The sequence below is a fragment of the Benincasa hispida genome, chromosome 10 (assembly GCF_009727055.1).
Source record: "Benincasa hispida cultivar B227 chromosome 10, ASM972705v1, whole genome shotgun sequence".
In the NCBI taxonomy this organism is placed as follows: Eukaryota; Viridiplantae; Streptophyta; class Magnoliopsida; order Cucurbitales; family Cucurbitaceae; genus Benincasa; species Benincasa hispida.
Window position 1 is genome coordinate 581,311 of NC_052358.1, and position 21,892 is coordinate 603,202.

The 21,892-nt window shown below is 33.6% G+C and overlaps 1 protein-coding gene across 1 annotated transcript; it reads right to left on the reverse strand.

Annotated features, from left to right (window-relative positions):
* Positions 1-20,426: 20,426 nt before the first annotated feature.
* Positions 20,427-21,274, reverse strand: LOC120088213 (protein METHYLENE BLUE SENSITIVITY 1-like). Its single transcript, XM_039045354.1, has one exon. The coding sequence runs from the start codon at positions 21,097-21,099 to the stop codon at positions 20,782-20,784; it is 318 nt and encodes a 105-aa protein (XP_038901282.1). The 5' UTR covers positions 21,100-21,274; the 3' UTR covers positions 20,427-20,781.
* Positions 21,275-21,892: the final 618 nt, after the last annotated feature.

Below are 21,892 nucleotides of genomic sequence, written 5' to 3' on the forward strand. Positions count from 1 at the left end.
TGGGGGTATTTAAGTTGATGGTCTATGGAACATCTCATACCTGGGAATTATGGTCGAATAATTGAGCGTTGTTAACCAGTTTTATGAGCAGTAAGTGAACGGTGTGAGGTTTTAAAATTGGTTTATCACCTAGACATCGTAGGTTAAATCCAAAGATAAACGTTATACTTTGATAAACACCTAGACTTAAGTTGTTTAATTAGCCAAAACAAGCCTAAGAAATTGTATACCCAGTTTAATGTTAGAATACTTCAATGGGAGTTTAATAACATATATGATATGCTATTAGAACACATTAGTGAAAATAAATAACGTATATGATATGTTAGAATGCTTCAGTGAGATATTAATAATCATATATGATATGATTATTTTTAGCTCTCACGTCCTTAAGAATCACGATCGAAATTCATGTTTCACTTCGTGTCACCTTGGAAGTGATCTCCATTTAGAAAGTGTTTACATGAATCGAGATTTTGGTGAATAGGGAAAGTTGCTCACCATAAACTCAAATGTGATGTTTTGATTTTAATTTTCACATCCCAAAATGTTCACACCGTGAGGTTGATGTGGCACTTCGTGTCACCATGAGAGTGACCTCCATTTGGAAAGAGTTTGCATGAATGAATATCAAGGTGAATGAGGGGAAGTTGCTCAATGGAAAATCAAATGTACGATATATTGATTTCAATTCTCACGTCCCTAGAAAATTCCCACCATGAGATCCGTGCAGCACTTCGTGTCACCTTGGGAGTGACCTCCATTCAGAAAGTGTTCGTCATGAGGTTAAGATAAAAGTGAATGGGGGAAGCAGTTCATAGTAAGTGGGTGAAGGATATGTGTCAACATATCCTACGGTCTCTTCTTTTGGTTTGGACCGTGAGATTCTTATGTTGCACCTGCTTGTCGTCTTTAAGTCGGTCTCGCTAGTTGTTTAACGACGGTTATGCCCTCGGAGGATTTTAACATAGAATAGGATAGGATAATATTTCTAAAGTCATTTTCAACTTTGACATTCCAATTCGGGAGCATTGTTAGGGTCGACTTCTGAGGTCTGAAAATGGAGGGTTACACTTATAAAATTACTAAAGAGTTAGTAATTTCTGGCCAAAAACGTTACCTAAATGACTATTAGAATATGAGTTATTTTGGGGATAATATTTAGTCTAGAATGTCATGTTGTAGTATCGTTGCAAAAATAATCTTGGGTATATTATTACTTTGTTAAAACTTGATTGGGTTTAAAAAGCAATTCACTGATAAAATTTGTTTATATTTTTCAGAATGACGAGTTCATTAGTACAATTGTTGGCGTTTGATAAACTTATTGGGGAAAACAAACCTGAATACTATACTAGTGATAAATGATCTACGTTTCGTTTTAACAGTGGTGTGTCTTCCTATTCCTGGCTTAAATGCAAACCGAAATGTTTGGGATGCATACGACAGATGGATCAAGGCTAATGACAAAGCTCATGCCTATCTCCTTGCTAGCATATCTGATGTCTTGGCAAAGAAACACGAGAGTATAAGTAATACCAAAGAGATTATGGAATCTCTCCGTGGGATGTTTGGACAACCGTCCTTCTCCCTAAGACATGATGCTATTAAATATGTTTACAACTGGCATATGAAATAAGGGGGCTCTGTTAGAGAACATGTCCTGGACGTGATAGTCTATTTCAATGTGGCAGAAGTAAATGGGGTTGTCGTTGACTAGAAGAGTCAAGTTTCATTCTAGAATCTCTTCCGAAGAGTTTTCTATAGTTCTATATGAGCGCGCTCATGAATAAAATAGAATATAACTTGACTACTCTACTCAATGAGCTACAGGCTTACCATACTATAATGAGAGCAAAAGGTCTAGAACCGGAAGTAAATGTTACTACCGCTGAGAAGAGAGGAACGTCCTCCAAAAAGCCTGATATTGCTTCTTTTTCATAGACTAAGAGTATTCCAGTTAAGAAGAACAAGGGGAAAGCGAAGAAGAAACCTGCTGGTAGAAGAGGCAAGGCTAATGCTACAGATAAAGGAAAATGTTTTCACTACAAGGAAGAAGGGCACTGGAAGAGAAATTACCCTCAGTACCTTGTAGAGAAGAGAGTTGAAAAAGCAAAACAGGCAAACTAGTTCCTGAAGATTGCTTGTTGTACTCAAATTGACCAGTGGGAGATGTTGCTGTCTGTAGATGATCTTATCTACTTTTGTTATTGTAATAAAAGTTATTTTGTCTTGTTATAAAGAACAAATTGTGTAAATTTTTATTGTAAATGAAATGTTCATTAGCAAAAGTTATGTTTGTTCTATTGCAAAGAAACTTCTGTTAGAACCAACCTAGTTAAAAGCCTTTTGCAAATATTTAGATATATAAAACGGCTAGAACTCAATAAAGGCAAGTAGTTATTTAACCTAAGTGATAAGTTTAGAATACTTGAAAAGTTCAAAGTGTACAAAATTCGTTAGGTAAAATAAAACTAAAATACTTTGATTGGATCAAACTGTAAGAAGTTTGAGATTTCTAGGACTATTTGATAGAATATGAAATCCAGTGAAAACTTTCTACCCCTAGTTGCCTTAATTGTTTTTGAACATCATTTCAATTTTAAGTTATATTCTATATGAGATATAGAAAACTCATAAAAGTTGTTTATGATATGTAAAAGTTGTTTACATAGTCAAAAATATGAAAAGATCGATATAAGTGTTAATATCGAACCCTTAAGTGTTGGAATATTGTTTAAGATCACCATGTATTATTTGTTTCCATAAAAGCTTGCATATATCAATAAAGAGTTATTGATTAAAATTGACACTATAAACAAAGTTGTTTTGAACAGGTCAGTTGTGTCTTACTCAAAGTGTTGAGAGTACCTCGATGTAATGGGAGGAATGTATGACTTTCTAGCCATTATTGAGAAACAAATGTTGTGAGAATAAGATGCATTCCCTGTATAGTTTAATAAGAAGTTTATTGTACGCTAACATGTTTACAGTGATTCTCTCAGCTAAAGTGTTTGAAAATCTCCTAGTAAGACTAGGACTACCAAGTATATAACCTAGAGCAATTGGGAGAAAAACCCATGGGTATGTGATGCCCTAGTTTATTGTATTTCTCAGTAAAAAAAAAAAAAAAAAAAACTCAAAAGCTCAGTATTATATATTAAGATATATATGTTACCACTGGAGTTTTAGTCCAAGTGGGAGTTTGTTGGGTTTTATGTCCTAAAACTCGTGGTTTGTAAACAATAAAACTTATTCTGAAAATTCAATAAGTTCTTATTGAATATATGACTTGCTTATTTCATTTTAGAAATAAATCCAATAAACTGAAAGATCTATGACTATTACATGAATACTTGAACTTTATGTGGATACATAAAAGTGGACGAGGTTCGAATAAATAGTCAAAATGATCTATAGTATATGAATAAGATTGGGTGCCTTATTCTAATAACACTATTGGATGTGGCCCACTCTGTAGTTGTTACAAAGAGTTGTAAAGTGTAATAGACGAAGTGATCCTAATTCGTACATGTCTTGACATGAGGAGTAGGGGTGTCCTGTGCAATGGGTTTGCACATAATCGGACCACGAAATAAGTCACTCTTACTTTATAACGTTGTTTACTGTTTAAGACTGACTATTTGAAAGCGATGACCTAGGTAACTTGACCTTAATCCTGAAGTAACTATGAACTCCTGTTTATTCGGGATTATCCTTAGATTTGCATAGATGAGGGTTGGCTCAACAACGCCGGCTCAATAAACCCCATTTCAGGGGTAGCTGGGGACATAGGGTGCAATATGGAATTCACTCTTACCCGCTTTCAGGGATAGTAGAGAGGTTGTTCCCTTAAGTGCTAACTCTGGGTCTTGAACAAAGGGTCCCACCCTCTCATTGGCCCGAGAGGGACTCGATTTATTGATCAGATCACAAACCAATTGTTCATTAGAGGATCAGTGAGACTTAAGAAACAAGAGGTAATCTCGAGGGTAAAACAGCCATTTGACTCAACCATTATTACGAACAACATGTGAAGGGTTAACTTACTAATCATGGTTATATCGAGTGGACATAATATATCTACGGTGAGGGGAGTGAAACTCTAGTCTTTAGTGGCCCAGTAGTAAACGAATGGAGGTTAATTAAGTATAAATAGTTTAGCCAATTAATCTCAGATCGTTGGAGCCCATGATCTGTAGGTCCACGAGGTTTCCCTACTAGCCCACAAATAGATTAGCCTTAGAATAGCGTGATAAGTTAATTTGAATCGTTCAAATTAGAATTAAGGGAATTAGTAAATATATGCGATATAATTACACGTTTAATCTTGAAATTAAACGAAATTGGAGAATCAATTAATATTTAAATATGGTTTAAATATTAAATTCATGAATAGGGATTCATGATAGTGGAATTAGTGTTAATTTAATATAATATTTGATGTTGAATTAATTAGAATTAATTAAATTGTTTAATTAATTATTTATTATTAATTTTATTAAAAAATAATTTTGTAAAATTAATAAAGATTTCATTTTTGAAAACAAAAATTGATTTTAGAAATCAATTAGAAACTCATAATTGAAAAGATAGAAAATGGAAAATCCCAAAAAGTGAGATTTCTCCACTTTCTAATCAACTAGCTTACACACTCTCCACCATATTTTTCGGTCATTAAAACCAAGGATGAGCTGCAATTCATGCAACAATGTTGTTTGCATGATAGTCATGTAATAAATAAAGAAGATTGAAATGGAAATCAGGCATGCACTTGGGTTGATTTTAGCAGAAAACCTCTCTGAGTTGAAGAGGAGTCTTCAGTTGATAAACCAGTAATCTTCTTCTCCTTTTTCCTTTAATTAATGCCTATTTTAAGTCCCACAATCTAAGGCACCAAGAGGATGTAAGGAAGGCCTTAAGGTGGTTAACAAGCTAATTTGGAGAAGATTTGCAGTTGGAATTCGAGTTTCATGTGTTTCTTCAAAAGTATGTCATTAATTTACTTCCACTGTGTGTTTTCTAACTCTAACAGAAAGGACGCTACCACTTGGTATCCTCAGTATTCTAAGGATGAGAACCCAAGAGTGATGGACTCTGACTATTTTGGTTAGGAAAGAGTTTTAGAGTTTTGAGGAGGAAAACGATTGAAGAAGAACACACTATCGTACATCAAAATGCTTCAATCGTTTAGTCTAAAGCTCTATCTTATAGGCTCTCAATCTATCGTATAGATTTTGATGCATTTTTCATTTAGATTCTCAAGGAAAAATAAATCTTATTTTTATTTATTCCATTAGCCACAAAAACCACTTAGCTTCCAACTAAGGTGGTTAGAGAGAAAAAGAAATTAATTATCCAAATAATTAATAATATAAATAAATATGATAACCAACTTATCTTATTATATTTATAACATATAGTTTTAATATTGCATCATATACAATATAAATTATAGTTCTTTTAGTCTATTTCATGGCATTTAATATAAATCATATTTATATTAAATTTAACAACTATGAATCTCACTCATAGAATATATGTTTGAATCGCATTCAAATATTTATTCCTCCAATTAAACTATAATGTATCAAATACATTATATCAATTATATCATACATAATTGAATGAATTTAATTATATCACTTTCTTATTAATTTGAACAATTCAAATTAACCTAAAAATTGATTCTCAACTAAATCCTTTTAAGCTACCAAGGGGACCTTATGGACCTGTAACTTGAAGCTCCAATGGTACGTGAATAGTTAATTAAACTCTTTAATATATTATCCACCATCCGTTAACTGTCGAACACTCTACTAAAGACCGACAGCTACACTCTTCACACTACAGATATATTTATGTGTTCATTGGATATAACCAATCAACAGTACGATGACAAATTAGGGTCATCATACTGTTGCTTCTAGGTGACGAGAACTATCTAAGTTAGAAAGTAATGATTATTAAATGGAATCTCAATTTAACTTTACAAACTTACTTAACTCTTGCTTCTAGGTGACGACTACCTAACGATTACAAATTAGGGTCAATCAAAGCAATCAATTATACACGCATAGCTAATTTGTCAGATTATCCCATACAAGACAATTGAATAATAAACACAAGATAAATTGTCATAAAATTCAGAACAATTTCACCGAATTAAAAAACATAGTCTCAAGAACGAATTGGAATGAAAGTAAACTACGAAACCCAAGCTAAGTTTTTTCCCTTTAGCCACAGATCATCTTCCAATTCAATATAATACTCAAAGGGGAAGAAGATTCAAAATTCTAGTGAAAATAGAGGAATAAATCGAGAGGAAACAGAAGGGCGACCGTCTATTCGAGTGTGTCATGAGTGCTGACCTAGAGTGGCCTATTTATAAGTTTGTCGTAGCGTCACAATGCTAGGGAGAGCGTTGCAACGCTGCAGCGCGTTTTTGCTGAGCGTCAAAAAGGTGTCACAATGCTGCCCCTGACGCTTAATTTCACACACGCAGAGGTTGGAGTTCCGTCAAACTACGTAGTGTCGCAACGCTAGGGTTGAGCGTTGCAATGCTACCATTCTGCCGCACATCATTGGAGTTGAGCGTTGCACTAGCGTTACGACGGTGGCATTGTTCCATCTTCGAAGCGTTGCAACGCTCGGAGCAGCTTTGCGATGTTTCCTTGCACCAGAGCCTAATACCTTCAAACTTCGAGTGAGCATTGAGCTTATGCTTTGAGGAGCGCTGCAATGCTTGGTAGGGCAAAATACTTTAATGTGTTAGTCTTCTTTCTTCATTTGTCCAATTTGCTCCTATTTTGGCCATCTTAACGCCTTTTTGTCCCAAATGCTTCATTCAACCGCTTGTACACTCGAGTCCTACAAAAAAAATAAATCTAAACATATTAAGTAGCTTAACAACCCCGAGTTAAGTAGAGGAAGATAGCACATTTTCGGTGCTATCAAAGATAAAAAGTAATTTGTAACTCAATCTTACTATTTTTTTTAGAAGAGAATTGATAGAAAAAGATTCCTTTGAAATCTTGTTACTAGGTTTAATCCTATTATTGTTCTTGAACAATTACTTGAAAATTCAACATCCCATAATCCAATAAGGAAAGACCCTTAAAGACTCATATAGCCAATTAAAATGAATTATATCAATCAGTCCTAATATAAATAAAAAACACTTCCATATGGCATTTATTATGTTCTTTTCTTAAATTGCTTTAAAGACAATGGTTATCATGATTATGACATTCAAGAAACACATTAGAGTAAATTTCTATTAAGAAATTCAAGAGTTAAATTCGGAAAAAATCCTAATTAACACAAGAAAACATAATTTTTCTAGCCTATCTCACCATTATGCAATAGTGCTAAGCAAGAATTACATACAAGAATTCAATAGAATCAAGGCGTCAATTATCTTCCATTAATTTCTATTCAAATTCAGCCCAAGAACATTCAAGAATGTAGAAATTTCAAGAAAATATACAAAAGAACTCAAGAATTTAAACCTAGAATTAAGATTTCCCAAGAAATACAATTACCTAGCCATAGAATTGAGAAGTATTGAAAGAAATCCTTGAAAATATGATGAAATCCATGAAGTAATTCACTAAGGAATTGTCAATTTTACAAGAAATTCCCTCAAGATAAAAGTACATTTATCAAATTCTCTCTAATTTTGATTATTCTCTCTTTTTCAACAAAGAAAATGAATTTTTCTCTTCGCGGTGAAGTCTGAAACTGAAGCCTTTTTGTTCTGAAGAGGGTCACAGCGTTGCGACACTATGAATAAGAAGTTCAATGCCACATTGTGCAAGCGTGCGCACGCGCGTTTTTATTTTTCCATCAACTTCCAGAGCGTTGCAACGCTGCGTAGAGCATTGTGACGTCGTCCTATTTTGCAGCGAAATGGTGCATTCTGCCCTTCAGCGTTGAGCTTAGTGTTATGGGGAGTGTTTCTTGCTGAAGTGTGTTAAATTGATCCTTTTGAGGGACAATGTGGTAACTTGTCTTGGATCTTCTTCTAAAATGATTCTTTGGTGACGTTTGGCTCGATTTAGCTCTAAATTCTTTGAAATAACTCCATTTGTATCGGGACTGCAATTTGCCTATAAAATAGACATTTTAAACAAAGAATTGAAGTATAATTGAAAGAATTAGTACTAATAAGATAGCTCTTTACAAGACCTATCACGGTGTCACAGCCTGACACTGCTCCTTATCGTTTCCTCGTGGAGCCTCAGTGTTGCTAGGTAGGGTACCCAGTTGCCTATTTTTCAACTCATTGGCAATCTATCCTACTTGGACCTCCAAATTCCGTATTAAAGAGGCTTGCAACTAGATTAGCGCATCGTTTTTTTTAATATATTCTTTGAGAAGTGCTTTCAATGTTGTCGATGCATTCAAACTTGATGCATGATAGTGGTTATTGCGACCGACTCTGAGTTTGCTGCTAACCATGGGGGTGTTGATTGTTGGGAATGTCCTAAATCTCGCAGTTCATATTGTTTAAACATATATTTTTTTTTTTTTTGCAATAAAATTATTATTGGAACTTTTTTTTTTAATAAAAGTGTTATTGAAATTGCATTCTGTTATAAAAACCAATAAACGAATACATGGCTATAGTATGAATACTTTAACTTTATGTAGAGACATAAAAGAGAATCAATTTTTAGTTTATAGCCAAAAAGGTCTTAAGTATATGGATGAGATTGGATACCTCATCCTAGGGACACTATGGATGCAACCCACTTTGTATATTTTTACAAAGGATGTGATCCCAAAATCGCTCATGTAGAGACATGCGAATGGAGGCATCCTATGCAAAAGACATTTACATAAGAGCGGATAACAAAATAATCACTTTTCTTTATAACAACCATTTACTGTTAAAACTGACTATTTGAAATCAATTATCTAAGGTAACTCGTTCCTAAGGTAACTACAAACTCTTATTTATTTGGGATTATCCTTTGATCTGCATAGGTGAGAGTGGTTTAACATCACCACTCAATAAGCCTCCTATTTGGAGGATAAAACCAGATAGATAGTTGGGGACATTCCTACTCATCTTAGAGTTAGCAGGTTGTTCCTTTAAGGACTAATTCTTAGACTTGAACAAAGGGTCCCGTCCTTTCATGACAGAAAGAGATATGGTTTATTAGTTGGATTATAAACCAATTGTTCAATAGAGCATCAGTGGAGACTTAAGGAGCAAAATGTATTTATAGGGGTAAAAATGTAATTTTGACCTATCTGTAAATACGAACGACCTGTGGATGATCGATTTAATGATTATGATTAAATTAAGTGGATAGAAATATATCTTTAGTGAGGAGAGTGCAACTACTGCGCTATAGTGGTTTGCCTTCATAGTTAACGAATATTAATTAATTCTGTTTAAAGAGGTTAGCCAATTAATCTCAAACTATTGTATCTCATGATTTGTAGGTCCATAACGTCCCTCTGACTAGCTCGTAAATGATTAAACCTTGGATTAGAATATTGAGTGAATTTGAAATGTTCAAATTCAATTTAGGGTTTGGATTTGAAAGTTCAAATTCAGTTTTAGGGTTTGGATAATTATATTCGATATAATTACCATTTAAATTTCTTTGAAATTAAATGTATTTGGAGAATTTAATATATTTAAATAAAAATTTGAATATTAATTACATGAATAGGATTCATATTTGAATTAAGTGTTCCATTAATTTAATATTTGATATTAAATTATTATTATTTAATTAATTATTTAAATTAATTCAATTTCAAATTGAAAAATTCAATTTTCTGAAATTGAATTTATGTTTAATTTAATTTAATTTAATTAAATTTGAAAAACTTGATTCAAAGTGGATTCGTCCCAAATTTTGAATTTAAGTGAATTTTTCCAACATCTAACACCTAGCCTACTAATTAAGTGCTATTTAAAGTGTCAAATAGTTGATTGAATTAGTGCTTGCATGGTTAAGTTGAATATATACTTCAATTTGATCAATCCGAGAGGGATGCAATTAGAATTTTAGAAAAAAATTCTGCAGAAAAATTTTTGCTCTTAAACCCTCTCCGATCCACCTTTTTTTCCCTTTCAATTCAGAGTTCCACCACTCATTCCAAGGCTGATAATAGTAGAGAAGATATTTTTGGTAGTCTAATGAAGAAATTGAAGGTCAATTTCGTGGAGATTGTAAGCATCAAGTGAAAAACATCAAAGGTATTCAAGTTGAAACTGTTGGGGTTGATGCTCTAAATCTCGTAGGGTCCTATAGTTTGTAAATATTGTTGAACAAACTCATTGTGTATTTAATAAAATATTTGATATTTTATTCATCATTGTCTATAAAATAACCTCAAACCAATAAACTAACATTGAAGGTTATCTTTGTAACTTAAACATGTACGTAGAGACATATAGGTGGATCATGTTTAAGTGATAATCTAAATGGTCTGTAGTAGAGGGATAAGGTTGGGTACCTTATCCTGGTGACACTATGAGTATGGCTCGCTTTGTAGGTGTTACAATTGTTGTAAAGTGCTACAAATGATCTGATCCTGATCATTCATGTATAGACATGCGAGCGGGGATATTTTATACAAAGAAGTTTGTACAAGACCGGACCGTGAAATATTTAATCTCATTATATAACGTCATTCATAATAAAGACATACATTTCACCAGGATGACCATAGGTAACATGACATAAATCCTAAGTGAGTTGTGAACTTCTGCCTATGAGGGCAATTCTTTGATTTGTATGAGTGAGAGTGGCTAGATCGCCGACTCATCAAGCCCACCATTTAGGGGATTAGTCTAATTAGGGAGTTGGGACGCAGCTACGTATTCACTCCTTCTCCAAAGCAGAGGTAAGTACATAAATTGCTCCCTTAAGGGCTGATTCTAGGTCTTGAACAATGTGGCGCCACACCCTCTCTTGGCCCGAAAGGGGTTTAGTCATAGTAGGACTATGATCTATTGTTTATTATAGGGATTAGTAGTACTTAAGGAGTTAGATGTAACTACAGGGGCAAAATTGTAATTCGGCCTAGTTGTACTTACGAGCAATTTGTGAAAGGTCATTGTATTGTTGATTGGTTATATCCAATGGATACAGAAATATATCTGTAGTGCGAAGAGTGCAGCTGTTAGTCTTTAGTGGAGTGCCCGACAGTTAACAGATGGTGAATAATGTAATTAAAGAGTTTAATTAATTATTCATGTACTGTTGGAGCTTCAAGCTACAGGTCCATGAGGTCCCCTTGGTAGCTCAATAGGATTTAGTTGAGAATCAGTTTTTGGATTAATTTGAATTGTTCAAATTAATAGAGGTATTTAATTATGTATGATATAATTAAGTTGTTTCAATTATAATGATATAATTGTCATAATGTATTTGATACATTGTAGCTTAATGGGAGGAAATAAATATTTTGAATAAGATTCAAATATAGTTTCTTGAATTGGATTCAGAGTTGTTAATTTAATATAAATAAGATTTTATTAAATGTCATATAAAGATAAAAAGAACTATATTTTATATTGTAGTTGATGCGGAAATAAATATTTGAATAAGATTCAAATATAGTTTCTATGAAGATTCGTTCATAGTTGTTAAATTTAATATAAATAAGAATTTATATTAAATGTCATATAAAATAAAGAAACTATTAGTATTTATATTGTATGTGATACAATATTAAAACTATAGGTTGTAGGTTATATTTTGAATAACGTGTATAGTATATTATATTATTATATGTAATATATATTAATATTGATAAGTTAGTTATCATATTTATATTTATATTAATATTATTTTAATAATAAGGAAGGAAGTTACAACTCTCTTCCCCATCTTTTCTCTTCACCTACATTAGTGGATGGTGGTTATTTTTGGGAAGGAGAATAAAAGAAAAATGTTTTCTTCTTCTTTTTGGAGCAAGGATGGTTGAACGATTGAGAAAGGAAAAAAAAATACAAAAGTGTTATGTGTACTTTGTCTTGTTTTTTTAGAGTTCTCAATCTTCCTCCTCTACATTAAGTTTTCCCTCTTAACCAAAATAGTCAAAGCCCACCACTCCTGGGTTCTCACCCTGAGAATACCAAGGTAACTTTTGTGATAGTGTTCAGTTTTGTTCAAGGTTAATCTTGAAGAAGGTCTTCAAGGAGTTCGTGTTCTATTCGAGGGAAAAAAGTGAAGAAAAGTTCTTCAAGGGTGAGGTTTCTTAAAACCCTTTAATTCTTTCTAAAGCATACTGTAATTTAGAAACAAATGCATATGTTATTTACTTGTTTACTATAAACTTTATATTCAATGAAAATGGAATTTGGTCGATCCGCTTCCGCTCAAGGTTCTCTCCTATTAGAGTTCCTTCAATTGGTATCAGAGCCAGATTGTAGGTTTCTGATTCCAAATTCCATTCTTTTATTGAATCGTTTTACAGTATTGGTGGGTTTTATAATCTGCATCTTGCTCATGCGATGAATGGTTGTGAATATAATTTTTTATGAATGTTTCGGGATAGAACGCTCAGTTTAAGGCTTTCTTTTAATTTATATTTTTGGTTTGTAAAGGCCCCTGCGTTTTTGGGCATTAATCTTACAATTGAGTCTGTAATTTGTAAGTTTGAGTTGCTCGTGTTGTTCCCGGGAGACTTAAAGAAGGGTTACAGAGCGTTGTTTCGATGGAGAAGACGAAACAGAGATTCCAGATCATGTAACTACAGCTAAACGATCGTGTAGCTCTTGCTATGTGATTAGGTAGCTTTTGCTACACGATCGTGTAGCTAATGCTACGCGATCAGGTGGCATTTGCTACAAGATCGCATAGTGTGTTGTCGAATAGTTGCACGATCTTTAGATGCTCATCGCACAGTTGCTTCCTACATGATCGCGTCGTCTTTACATGCTCAGTGCATAGTTGCTTGCTACGCGATCACGCAGTCTTTCGTACAAGATCGCATAAATGCTCATCTCATGGTTGCTTGCTAAGCGATCGTGCAGTCTTTCATACAAGATCGCATAGATGCTCATCATATAGTTCATTTGCTACACGATTAGCTGCAAGGTGATTCTTTGAAGGGTGGTTCGGTTCGAGCGATTCAAGACTCAGCTCACCTGTTTCGAACCGGTTGACTCAAGTTTTGTAATAGTTAGCCTTTTGTTTTTCTCTTTTTAGATGTCCTATCCTGGTCCATCAACTGTTAGTATAAATATACATGTGATGTATGTTTTATATTATATGTCATAATGTATGTCATATAGTTTTTAAACCCACTATAGGTTATGCATTTATGTTCATGCATCACTTTATATTATAAGTGTTACAATATATGAATGTGCATGATTTAAATTACACAAAGCATGCTCATGCATCATATAGTATAAATGTTATAGTATATGTATGCATGTATTATAGCATATTCATACATATAATTTATATTAAAATTGTTATAATATATGGTTGAATGGATGTATGGAATATATGCTATAGCATAATTCATTACTTGGTTATATAATTGTTATATATTAGTAATGAATGAATATTGCATGAAGCATGACATTACCTTAGGTTAATTTATAAATGTTATAATTAACTAAAATATGTCTAGCATGCAATGATTGTTTTTAATTGTTTCATTTATTTATAATTGTTATAACTAAATGAAATTAGAATTAAAATCAATAGTAAATAGTTGTGCAAACCTTAGGCTATAATCATTTTTTAAAATTGTTTTTAAATATGATTGAGATAGATCTAAGATCATATTTCTAATGAGATTAGAAATCTAAATTTAATCTTTTAATCGGTTTAATAGGATTAAATTGATTCTTAATAAAAGATTAAATATGTAACAAATGTATTTATAGGGGACCTTTTGTCTAAGGCGGATTTTGGCTAGGCTGAGGTACTTAAGTCGATGGAAACGTCGCACCCCTACTTGGAAACCTACCTAGAATGGTAAATTAGATAGATTTGTTACATGCATGCAAGTTTGATCAAAGTCTATTAAATAGTTTAATGAGACTTCAATCAAAATTATTTAATCATCAAAGACAAGAGTTGTTTTTTAGCAAATTAAACAAACAATTAGATAAAATCAATAGCCGAATTTTCTTAAGTTAATTAACCTTAGGTAGAACACTCAGTGGGAGGAAAATAGTTATATGATACTTCATTTTAGCCTCTACACGTTTCTCCTTAAAAGTTCACACTGTGATATCTACTCTCGGCCTCGAGGCACCGTGGGTGTCCCCCTATGAGTAGCATCTAGGTAGGTCAATATCAAGGTGAATGGAGAGAGTGTTTATAGTAAGTGGGAGTGGGACGTGTGACAGCACATCCCTCGGTCTCTCTCATTAGGTTAAATAAAGTTCCATGCATCACCTCGAGGCATCGAGGGTGTCCCCCTAAAGGATAGTTGTATTGCATGATGCTTTATTTGATCTCCAGAAATGGATAGGGTTGCTTTAGTTTCATGTCCCAATCAGTTTTTCCCTACGGTTGGCTCATTGGAGCGAAATCTAAAACCTAAAATGAGGAGTTACACTTAAACAAAATTGTTAAGGATGTTGAAAAATTCTAGACTGAAGAATGGTGACTATTAGTTATAGTGACAAGGAGTTGTTTATGTCTAATGGTTGAAAAATGTCTCATTTCATTGAATGAGCACCTGATCACCCTATGGTGACTTTTGTCCTACCTCACTGAAACATCATTGCAAAATAGATGTCACTTAGGGTACATTAGATTATTTTGCTAAAAATTGATTGGTTTTCTTAAAGTGGTTTAATGCAAGAAGACTAAAACAGTTTGTTCTTTTTCAGCAATTTCATTATAATGGCTACCGCTACTTTAAGTTTACTAATCATCGATAAGTTAATGGGAGAAAACTATGTTAGTTGGAAAAACACAATCAATACTATTATGATCATCGATGATCTTTGATTTGTCCAGATGGAGGAGTGTCCTCCCATTTCACCTACCAATTCTCCTCGAAATGTTCGGGAAGCATATGAGCGTTGGACAAGGGCAAACAAAAAGGCACGAGCGTATATCATGGCAAGCCTTAATGAAGTCTTGACCAAGAAGCATGAGTCCATGCTCACAGCATGTGAGATCATGGAATCCCTGGGGGGAATGTTCAGAAAACCGTCTACACAGCTCAGGCATGATGCTCTGAAATACATCTTCAATGCCCGTATGCAAGAAGGGACATCTGTTCGAGAATACGTTCTCAACATGATGATCCACTTCAACGTGGCGGAGATGAATGGGTCAAGCATCGATGAAGCCAGCCAGGTTAGCATAATACTGAAATCTTTACCTGAAAGATTCCTGCATTTTCGTAGCAATGCTGTTTTGAATAGAATTGTCTACAACCTGATTGCCCTACTCAACGAGCTATAGACCTTCCAATCCTTGTTGAAAAGCAAGGAGAAAAAGAGTGAAGCAAATGTTGCTTCATCTTCCAAAAAGTTCCATAAAGATTCGACCTCTGAAGGAACAAAGTCTGTACCTTCTTCCTTCTGCACCAAAAAGTGGAAGAAAAAGAAAGGTGAAAATGGGAAGACTAACCCAGTTGTTGTTGCACAAAGGGGTAGACAACCCGTCAAGGCTGACAAAGGAAAATGTTTCCATTGCAACCAAGATAGGCACTGGAAGAGGAACTACCGTTTATCATTTTACTTTTCTGCTGTTTATCATTTTACTTTTCTGCTATTTATTTTTCTCACTTTAAATCTCAAACCACATCCCCCTCCCTCTGGGTTACCGCTTTAACTAGAAACCCTAATTTGTTCAAATTACACTTCCCGGTGGATCGACCTGGTTGCCACATGTACTACTGAGTAGTATAGGTAGTTTGGATTGATAGTTATAAATGTGTTCGATCGTTAGAACCCTGAAACAGATTCTCCCTAACAGGTATCGATAATCTATACCAATAATTAATATCAGTAATTTATATCAATAATTTGCATCAATAATCTATATTGATATCTACCATTAAAAAGTTGGTTCTTTCTTTCTTTCTTTCTTTCTTTTTTTTTTTTTTTTTTTTGTGTCCATTATTTTTGTGTCTATATTTATGGGAATGATAATCAAGTTTTTTTTTATGTGTATTTTTTTGCCTTTTTTTTGACACATTTGCGTGAAAAATATTTTCTCTTCAAGAGTCATGAGGAGACAAAAGAGAATTGAGAAAGGCTGAAAAATCTTACAGAAGACATCTTGAAGGTTTTGGATGCCTCCTGAAACGTGAGTTTTTTGAATTCCTGTATTAAGGGGAACCCTTTTACTTTTCCAACTTTTTTTTTTCAAATATATAAAATATGAATATCACTCTTCTTTATTTTCATTTTATAACTAAAATAAATATTGTCAACTATGTATTTCACTCTCTTTGGTTATGTCGTAGTAGTTTTTAGGGCAAAATGCACTTTTAGTTCTTGAAGGTTGAGGTTAGTATCTATTTGGTCTCAAAAGTTTCAAAAGAGACCGTTTAGTCCTAATGTTTAGAAAATATATCTAAATGGTCACTGCGTTAATTTGATAGTTAGTTAACTAAAAAAAATGACATGGAATATTAAGTTGACAAATTTGAAATGAGAATAATGTTTACAAAGTTTATAGTATTTTTTTTAGGTTAGGTGGATTTTACTCTTAAGTTTTTTTAATTTGTTTTTCCGCCCCTCTTTCCCTTCTCTCTCTCCTCCCGCCATCCTTCTAGTTCTCCTCCATCGCCACCCAAGCTTAGGTCAGGCCTTAAAATTTTTCCAGATAACTTTCTTTTGTTCATTTTTCCCAACATGTCCAATTAAGTGTCTCTGTTGAAGACAAATGAAGAAGACCCACAAATTGTACCGCAAAAGCGATGGGAATACAACCACAAACCTCGAGAATTCTCTGAAATTTAAGAATACTCCCCCTTTTTGTCATCTGTGATTAAAGGGCTTTTTGATCTGATCCATTAAAAAGCACTACAAAACACAGTCTCGATCTAAGATTGAGAGAGAGGGAGAAAGAGAAAGAAGGATCTTATTTAAAAGTAATGGAAAGCTTTCAAAACGGTTTTGATATTGAAATGTCCGACTTCTGTTTAGCCAAATGTCCAAACGATTCCCGCGTGGCCACTTGCTATTATTTTAAAGTTGAAAAAGAAGCATACCCATGTATCTAGAAGAAGAAAGAAGCAGAGACGGGGAAAGGGGGAAATTTTGTGAAGATCTAAAAATTGATCTAAAATGTCAAATGATTCATTTTAAAAGAAAATGTTAAATGACCTTTTGCTATGTCACATGTGAATGAAGTTACAAATTTGCTCTTTCATCTTCTTTTTCCTTTTCCTCCTTCACGATTTCCTTTTCTTCTTAGACTTCAACGCAATTTCCTTCTTCTTCGGTGAATTTCCTACCCTTTCGCTCGCTCGACAACCAAGCACACCTCCATTCCATGGTTCCGACAACCGTCGTCCATTCATTCCACAGCGAGATCAACTCTCTCCAATCTGGCCAAAATTGACTACCCACCTTCGTTCCATACCCAAATCTGACCAAAACCAACGACCCTCCTCCATTCCATTTCTCATCGAGACCGAGATCAAGAGGAAAGAAGACGGCTAAGTTTGCGGTGGCATATGGCTCTACGATGGATGTTTACAAATTATCCAATGGATAAATATTCGATGCAAATGGTTGATAATTTCATCCGAACCTAACATCAGCAAAGAATCATTTGGTACTTTCTTTAAAAAAAAAAACTCAAGTCATTTGGTATTTTGACTCAATTTTTTGATCATCTATATAAATTTCTCGAAAGAAAGGGAAGAATATGGGAGAAGAGAAAGGGAAAAAAATCCAAATAATCTATAAAAATAATATAAAATTAGTAAAAAAAAATGTCATCTCATTTAAAATTAGTCAACTTAACATGTCACTATCACTTTCTTTAGTCAACTAACAATCAAATTAAGTGAAGTGAGAGACTATTTAGAAACATTTTTCAACCCCTTTTAAACCTTGAAAATAAACACTAACTTTAAACCTCGGACCAAAAGTTTATTTTTTTTTTTTACTTATTTTTAGAAAATATTCATATTTAAGTTTAAATTAATATTTATCTTATAAAACATCCTAAATTATTATACATCATTTTGGTGAAAAAAATAAAATTATGGAAATTTACAAAAATTCTTAAATTAATATATTAATGAAAACATATATACTATATAAGTTCAAATTATATTAAATTGATTATAAATTAATGAATTATGATAATCGTAAGAGTATTCTTGTAATAAATTACAATTCTAAGTATATCCAAATATCTTAAAAAATATTCTTAAAAAATAAACATGATTGTGTCTAAAGATATCAAACATCTTTAATATTGAGCATCTATTATTTCGAGCATCTAGCATCTAAACATTCCAAAACTATAATTCCCCACATCTCCAAATTCTAGTTATCTACAATCTACAATTCAAGAAACAAACAGTTCGTTCTTGAAGTTTATGGGGGATAAAAAACTGTTTGTTTATCCATTAGCTGGTAGCTGGGTAACAAAATATACATGGATTATATCAATTCTAGATTAAATTGTCGAGGCAAATATTTTCCCTCCATCCTTATTTCTCCTCTCGTCTACCCCTCGACCTTCAAAGAGGATGAATGAGGGTGCTGTCCAGCGGAAGATACCCGAGACAGAGATGGTCGTAAGCTTCCACGTCTCCAATTAACGATGAAATATGGGCGATGCTGTGGGATTGTTGGTGATACTTGAATCTTTTCCATCTACAAACCGATTTTTGAAGCACAAATTTAACCAAGCATTTTGTTAAGCTTGAAGGTATTTGCTGGATTTGATGGGTTTCTTGTGAGGTAGAGAGAGTAAACACATAAAACAGAGGTGAGTTAATATAGACCTAAAGCTTGCCGATTTCAGTTTGTTTGATCAAACCTCACAAGACTCATACATCCATTAAACACTAAACAATGCCAACAACTTGATAATAAAGAGAATTCATTCATAAATGAAATAAAGACGTCAATTAGAGCACAACTATGATAAGTTGAAATGAGAAAAAAAAGGTGCTTCCGATCAAAATATGAACAAGAGTCTCTAAAAAGATTCCATCATGTTCACCCCAAAAGCACCAAAAGAAAGACCACAAAAAAGAGCCAACCAGAGCATCTTCTTTGTACCACCCAAAGGATGACCGACCAGAAGGAAAGTAAGAAGATAAAAAATATTTGAAAGTTTAATAAGAAAAAAAATAGATCAAGAATTGAATCTCATAAACCCAAAATAAGATTTAAACCTAAAAACTAATGCAAACACAGCTACCAAAGGCATAATAATGCAGGGACACCAAAAAAATGACAACCAGCACCACAGAACACAAGAAACCAAACAGTGAATCGACGTCATATTATTATCAACATCCCCCAATTGAATGCAACCCCAAGTTAGTAACCTAATAATAAAGCTCTTTCATCAGAATATGATCTAGCTTAGTATCAAGGAGATATTTTGATATAAGAACCCAAGTTCGAGAAATATAAGAGTACAAGAGTGCACAGGAAAATCAGTCCAAACACTAACTACACAAGAATCAAACCAAGCCTGATGCCAAGAGGATTCAAATTAACCACTAAAGATAAATGTTGCAAGAAGAAAAGAATTGTGGTACAGTAGCTCCTTGAAGCCCAAGTACAAGTTGGGGAAAAATGGTAAAATGGGAGCCTGAGTGAAAACAACACAAAATATGTACATATAAATACACAGATATTGATACATTGCTACGAAAGATCTCATTTATAAAGCTTCTGTGAAGAAAGAAAAAGGCCAGTCCAAAAGAAACTCAAAAGGCTTTCATGGGGTAGGACAAAGAGATGAGGCATTAACTTATTACAAAGACTTGGTTAAAGAAACCCATGACAACAAAGATACTTGCACTTCTCAATCCAAGCTACACCGATACCATTTCAAAGGTCAATGATTCGATCGTGATGATTGAACTAAAAAACAAATAAACAGAGGTACTTGTGTTGTCATCTGATTCACAATTTCATTTATCTTACTTATACCAAATGGTTAAGCTCTTTTAACAGCTAACATAATTCCATTCTGTAGAAGTAAACACAACTACCATAAAAGGTAAAACAATGATAACTTATTCCAATTACCTGTGATGCCCTGCCACAAAACTACTCTCTCCAAAAACATCGTTGTTTTAAATTTTAATCAGTTAAGCAAACCTCAAGTAACTACCATATAAATATCAAACATGGAACTTACATGAGTGAAGCCATGACGACCACAGAGATATTTGGAATTACGAATTCCTCCTTTCACAGCTGGATCAACCATTAATCTACTTTCTAAATATCAAAATAACAATAAAAATCACAAAACATATTCTCAAACCATAAGCATCTTAATCCCACTTTAATTCTGACTAAAATTAAGTATGACATGATATGCAGAGACAATAAGAACATGAACACCTCCATCGTTACCATAACAACAATGATCATGTTTTTATGTAATATACATAATTGCAAAGACATCAGCTCCAAGGACATCGAATATGTTTTACTCAAACACCATACAAGTTAAAAACCACTTTCCATCAGCACCAGAGACAAGACATAGAGGGACCAAGATTTTTTTTAAAGCAAAAAAGAAACGGAAACAAAAGTACCCAATACCATAGAATTGAGCCCAGCCACCATAATCATCATCATTCATCCTCATGAATCCCGATTCTTTTTCACTTCTTGAAGCTGCCTCTCACACCCGGTTTCGGCTTCGACGCATCGGCAGCAACACGAACAGCGTGGAGATTCACAACCTTGTCCTCCTCATAAGGGATTTTGGGATGCTTCGACTCATGATGAATCTGCATAGACTTGACATCAGGTGCCGTAATCTTGCAGTGTGGGCACTCGAACTTGGCGTGGCCGCCTTTCTCTTGACCGGACCGATCGGCGAGCCCGGCCTTTCCGCCGCCTCTGTTAGTGGTGGCTGCGTCGATCTTGGCAGCGATCTCTTTGGCCGTATGCTTCTTCGGCTTCGCCTTACCCGTCATGGCTGATTGATTGTTGCTGTTCTTTTCTTCTTTGTTTCTGGGTAAAGCAAATCAAAATCAAATCAAAGAAAATCGAGGGTTTTTTGAATTTGGTGATTGAGAGAAGACGAGCCGAATTGGAGGGGAAATTTTTTATAAACAGAGAATTGGGGGAGAAACCCTAGCTCCGGTGAATCCATCAATGGCATTTGCTTTATTTATAGAGACTATTTTTGCATTGTTGGCGATCTGCTGCGGTAGGGTTTATGTGAGCTCCAATTACGTGGAAGTTTATGATTGGAGAAAAAGTGAGAACAATGTGTGTGGGTGTAGATAATTATAATCCGCCGTTGGAAAGGAGTCCAAAGGGATAAGTCATAGGACTCATAGCTATAGTGACCTCGCTTAAAGGAAGATAAAAATAAATCAATTTATAAATATATAATTACTTTTTAAGAGAAAAAAGGTTGAGAAATTTATTTTTGTAGTCGTATGGATCTATTTGGTAAGAAATTTGAAAACATAGAAGATAAGAGATTCAATCAAATTAGAATTGTAATTTAGTTATAATTTAAATAATTTTTTTAATGTATTATATATTATATTTATAAAAAATAAAACTAATTCTACTTATTCGGTAAATATTAGTTTTACTCTATTGAACTTGTTTTATGTTAAAAAAATTTGTGTGCTAATCATTTTGTTTTATTATATAATTTATAATATATTGTATAATAAATATTTCATTTTTTAAAAAGCTAAATTGAGTGTATAACATAAAATACTGTATTTTTAAACGTTTTTATTTTAATTT

Coding starts and splice junctions, on each gene's coding strand:
- LOC120088213 (XM_039045354.1), bottom strand. CDS start 21,099: ATGACGGGTAAGGCGAAGCCGAAGAAGCATACGGCCAAAGAGATCGCT.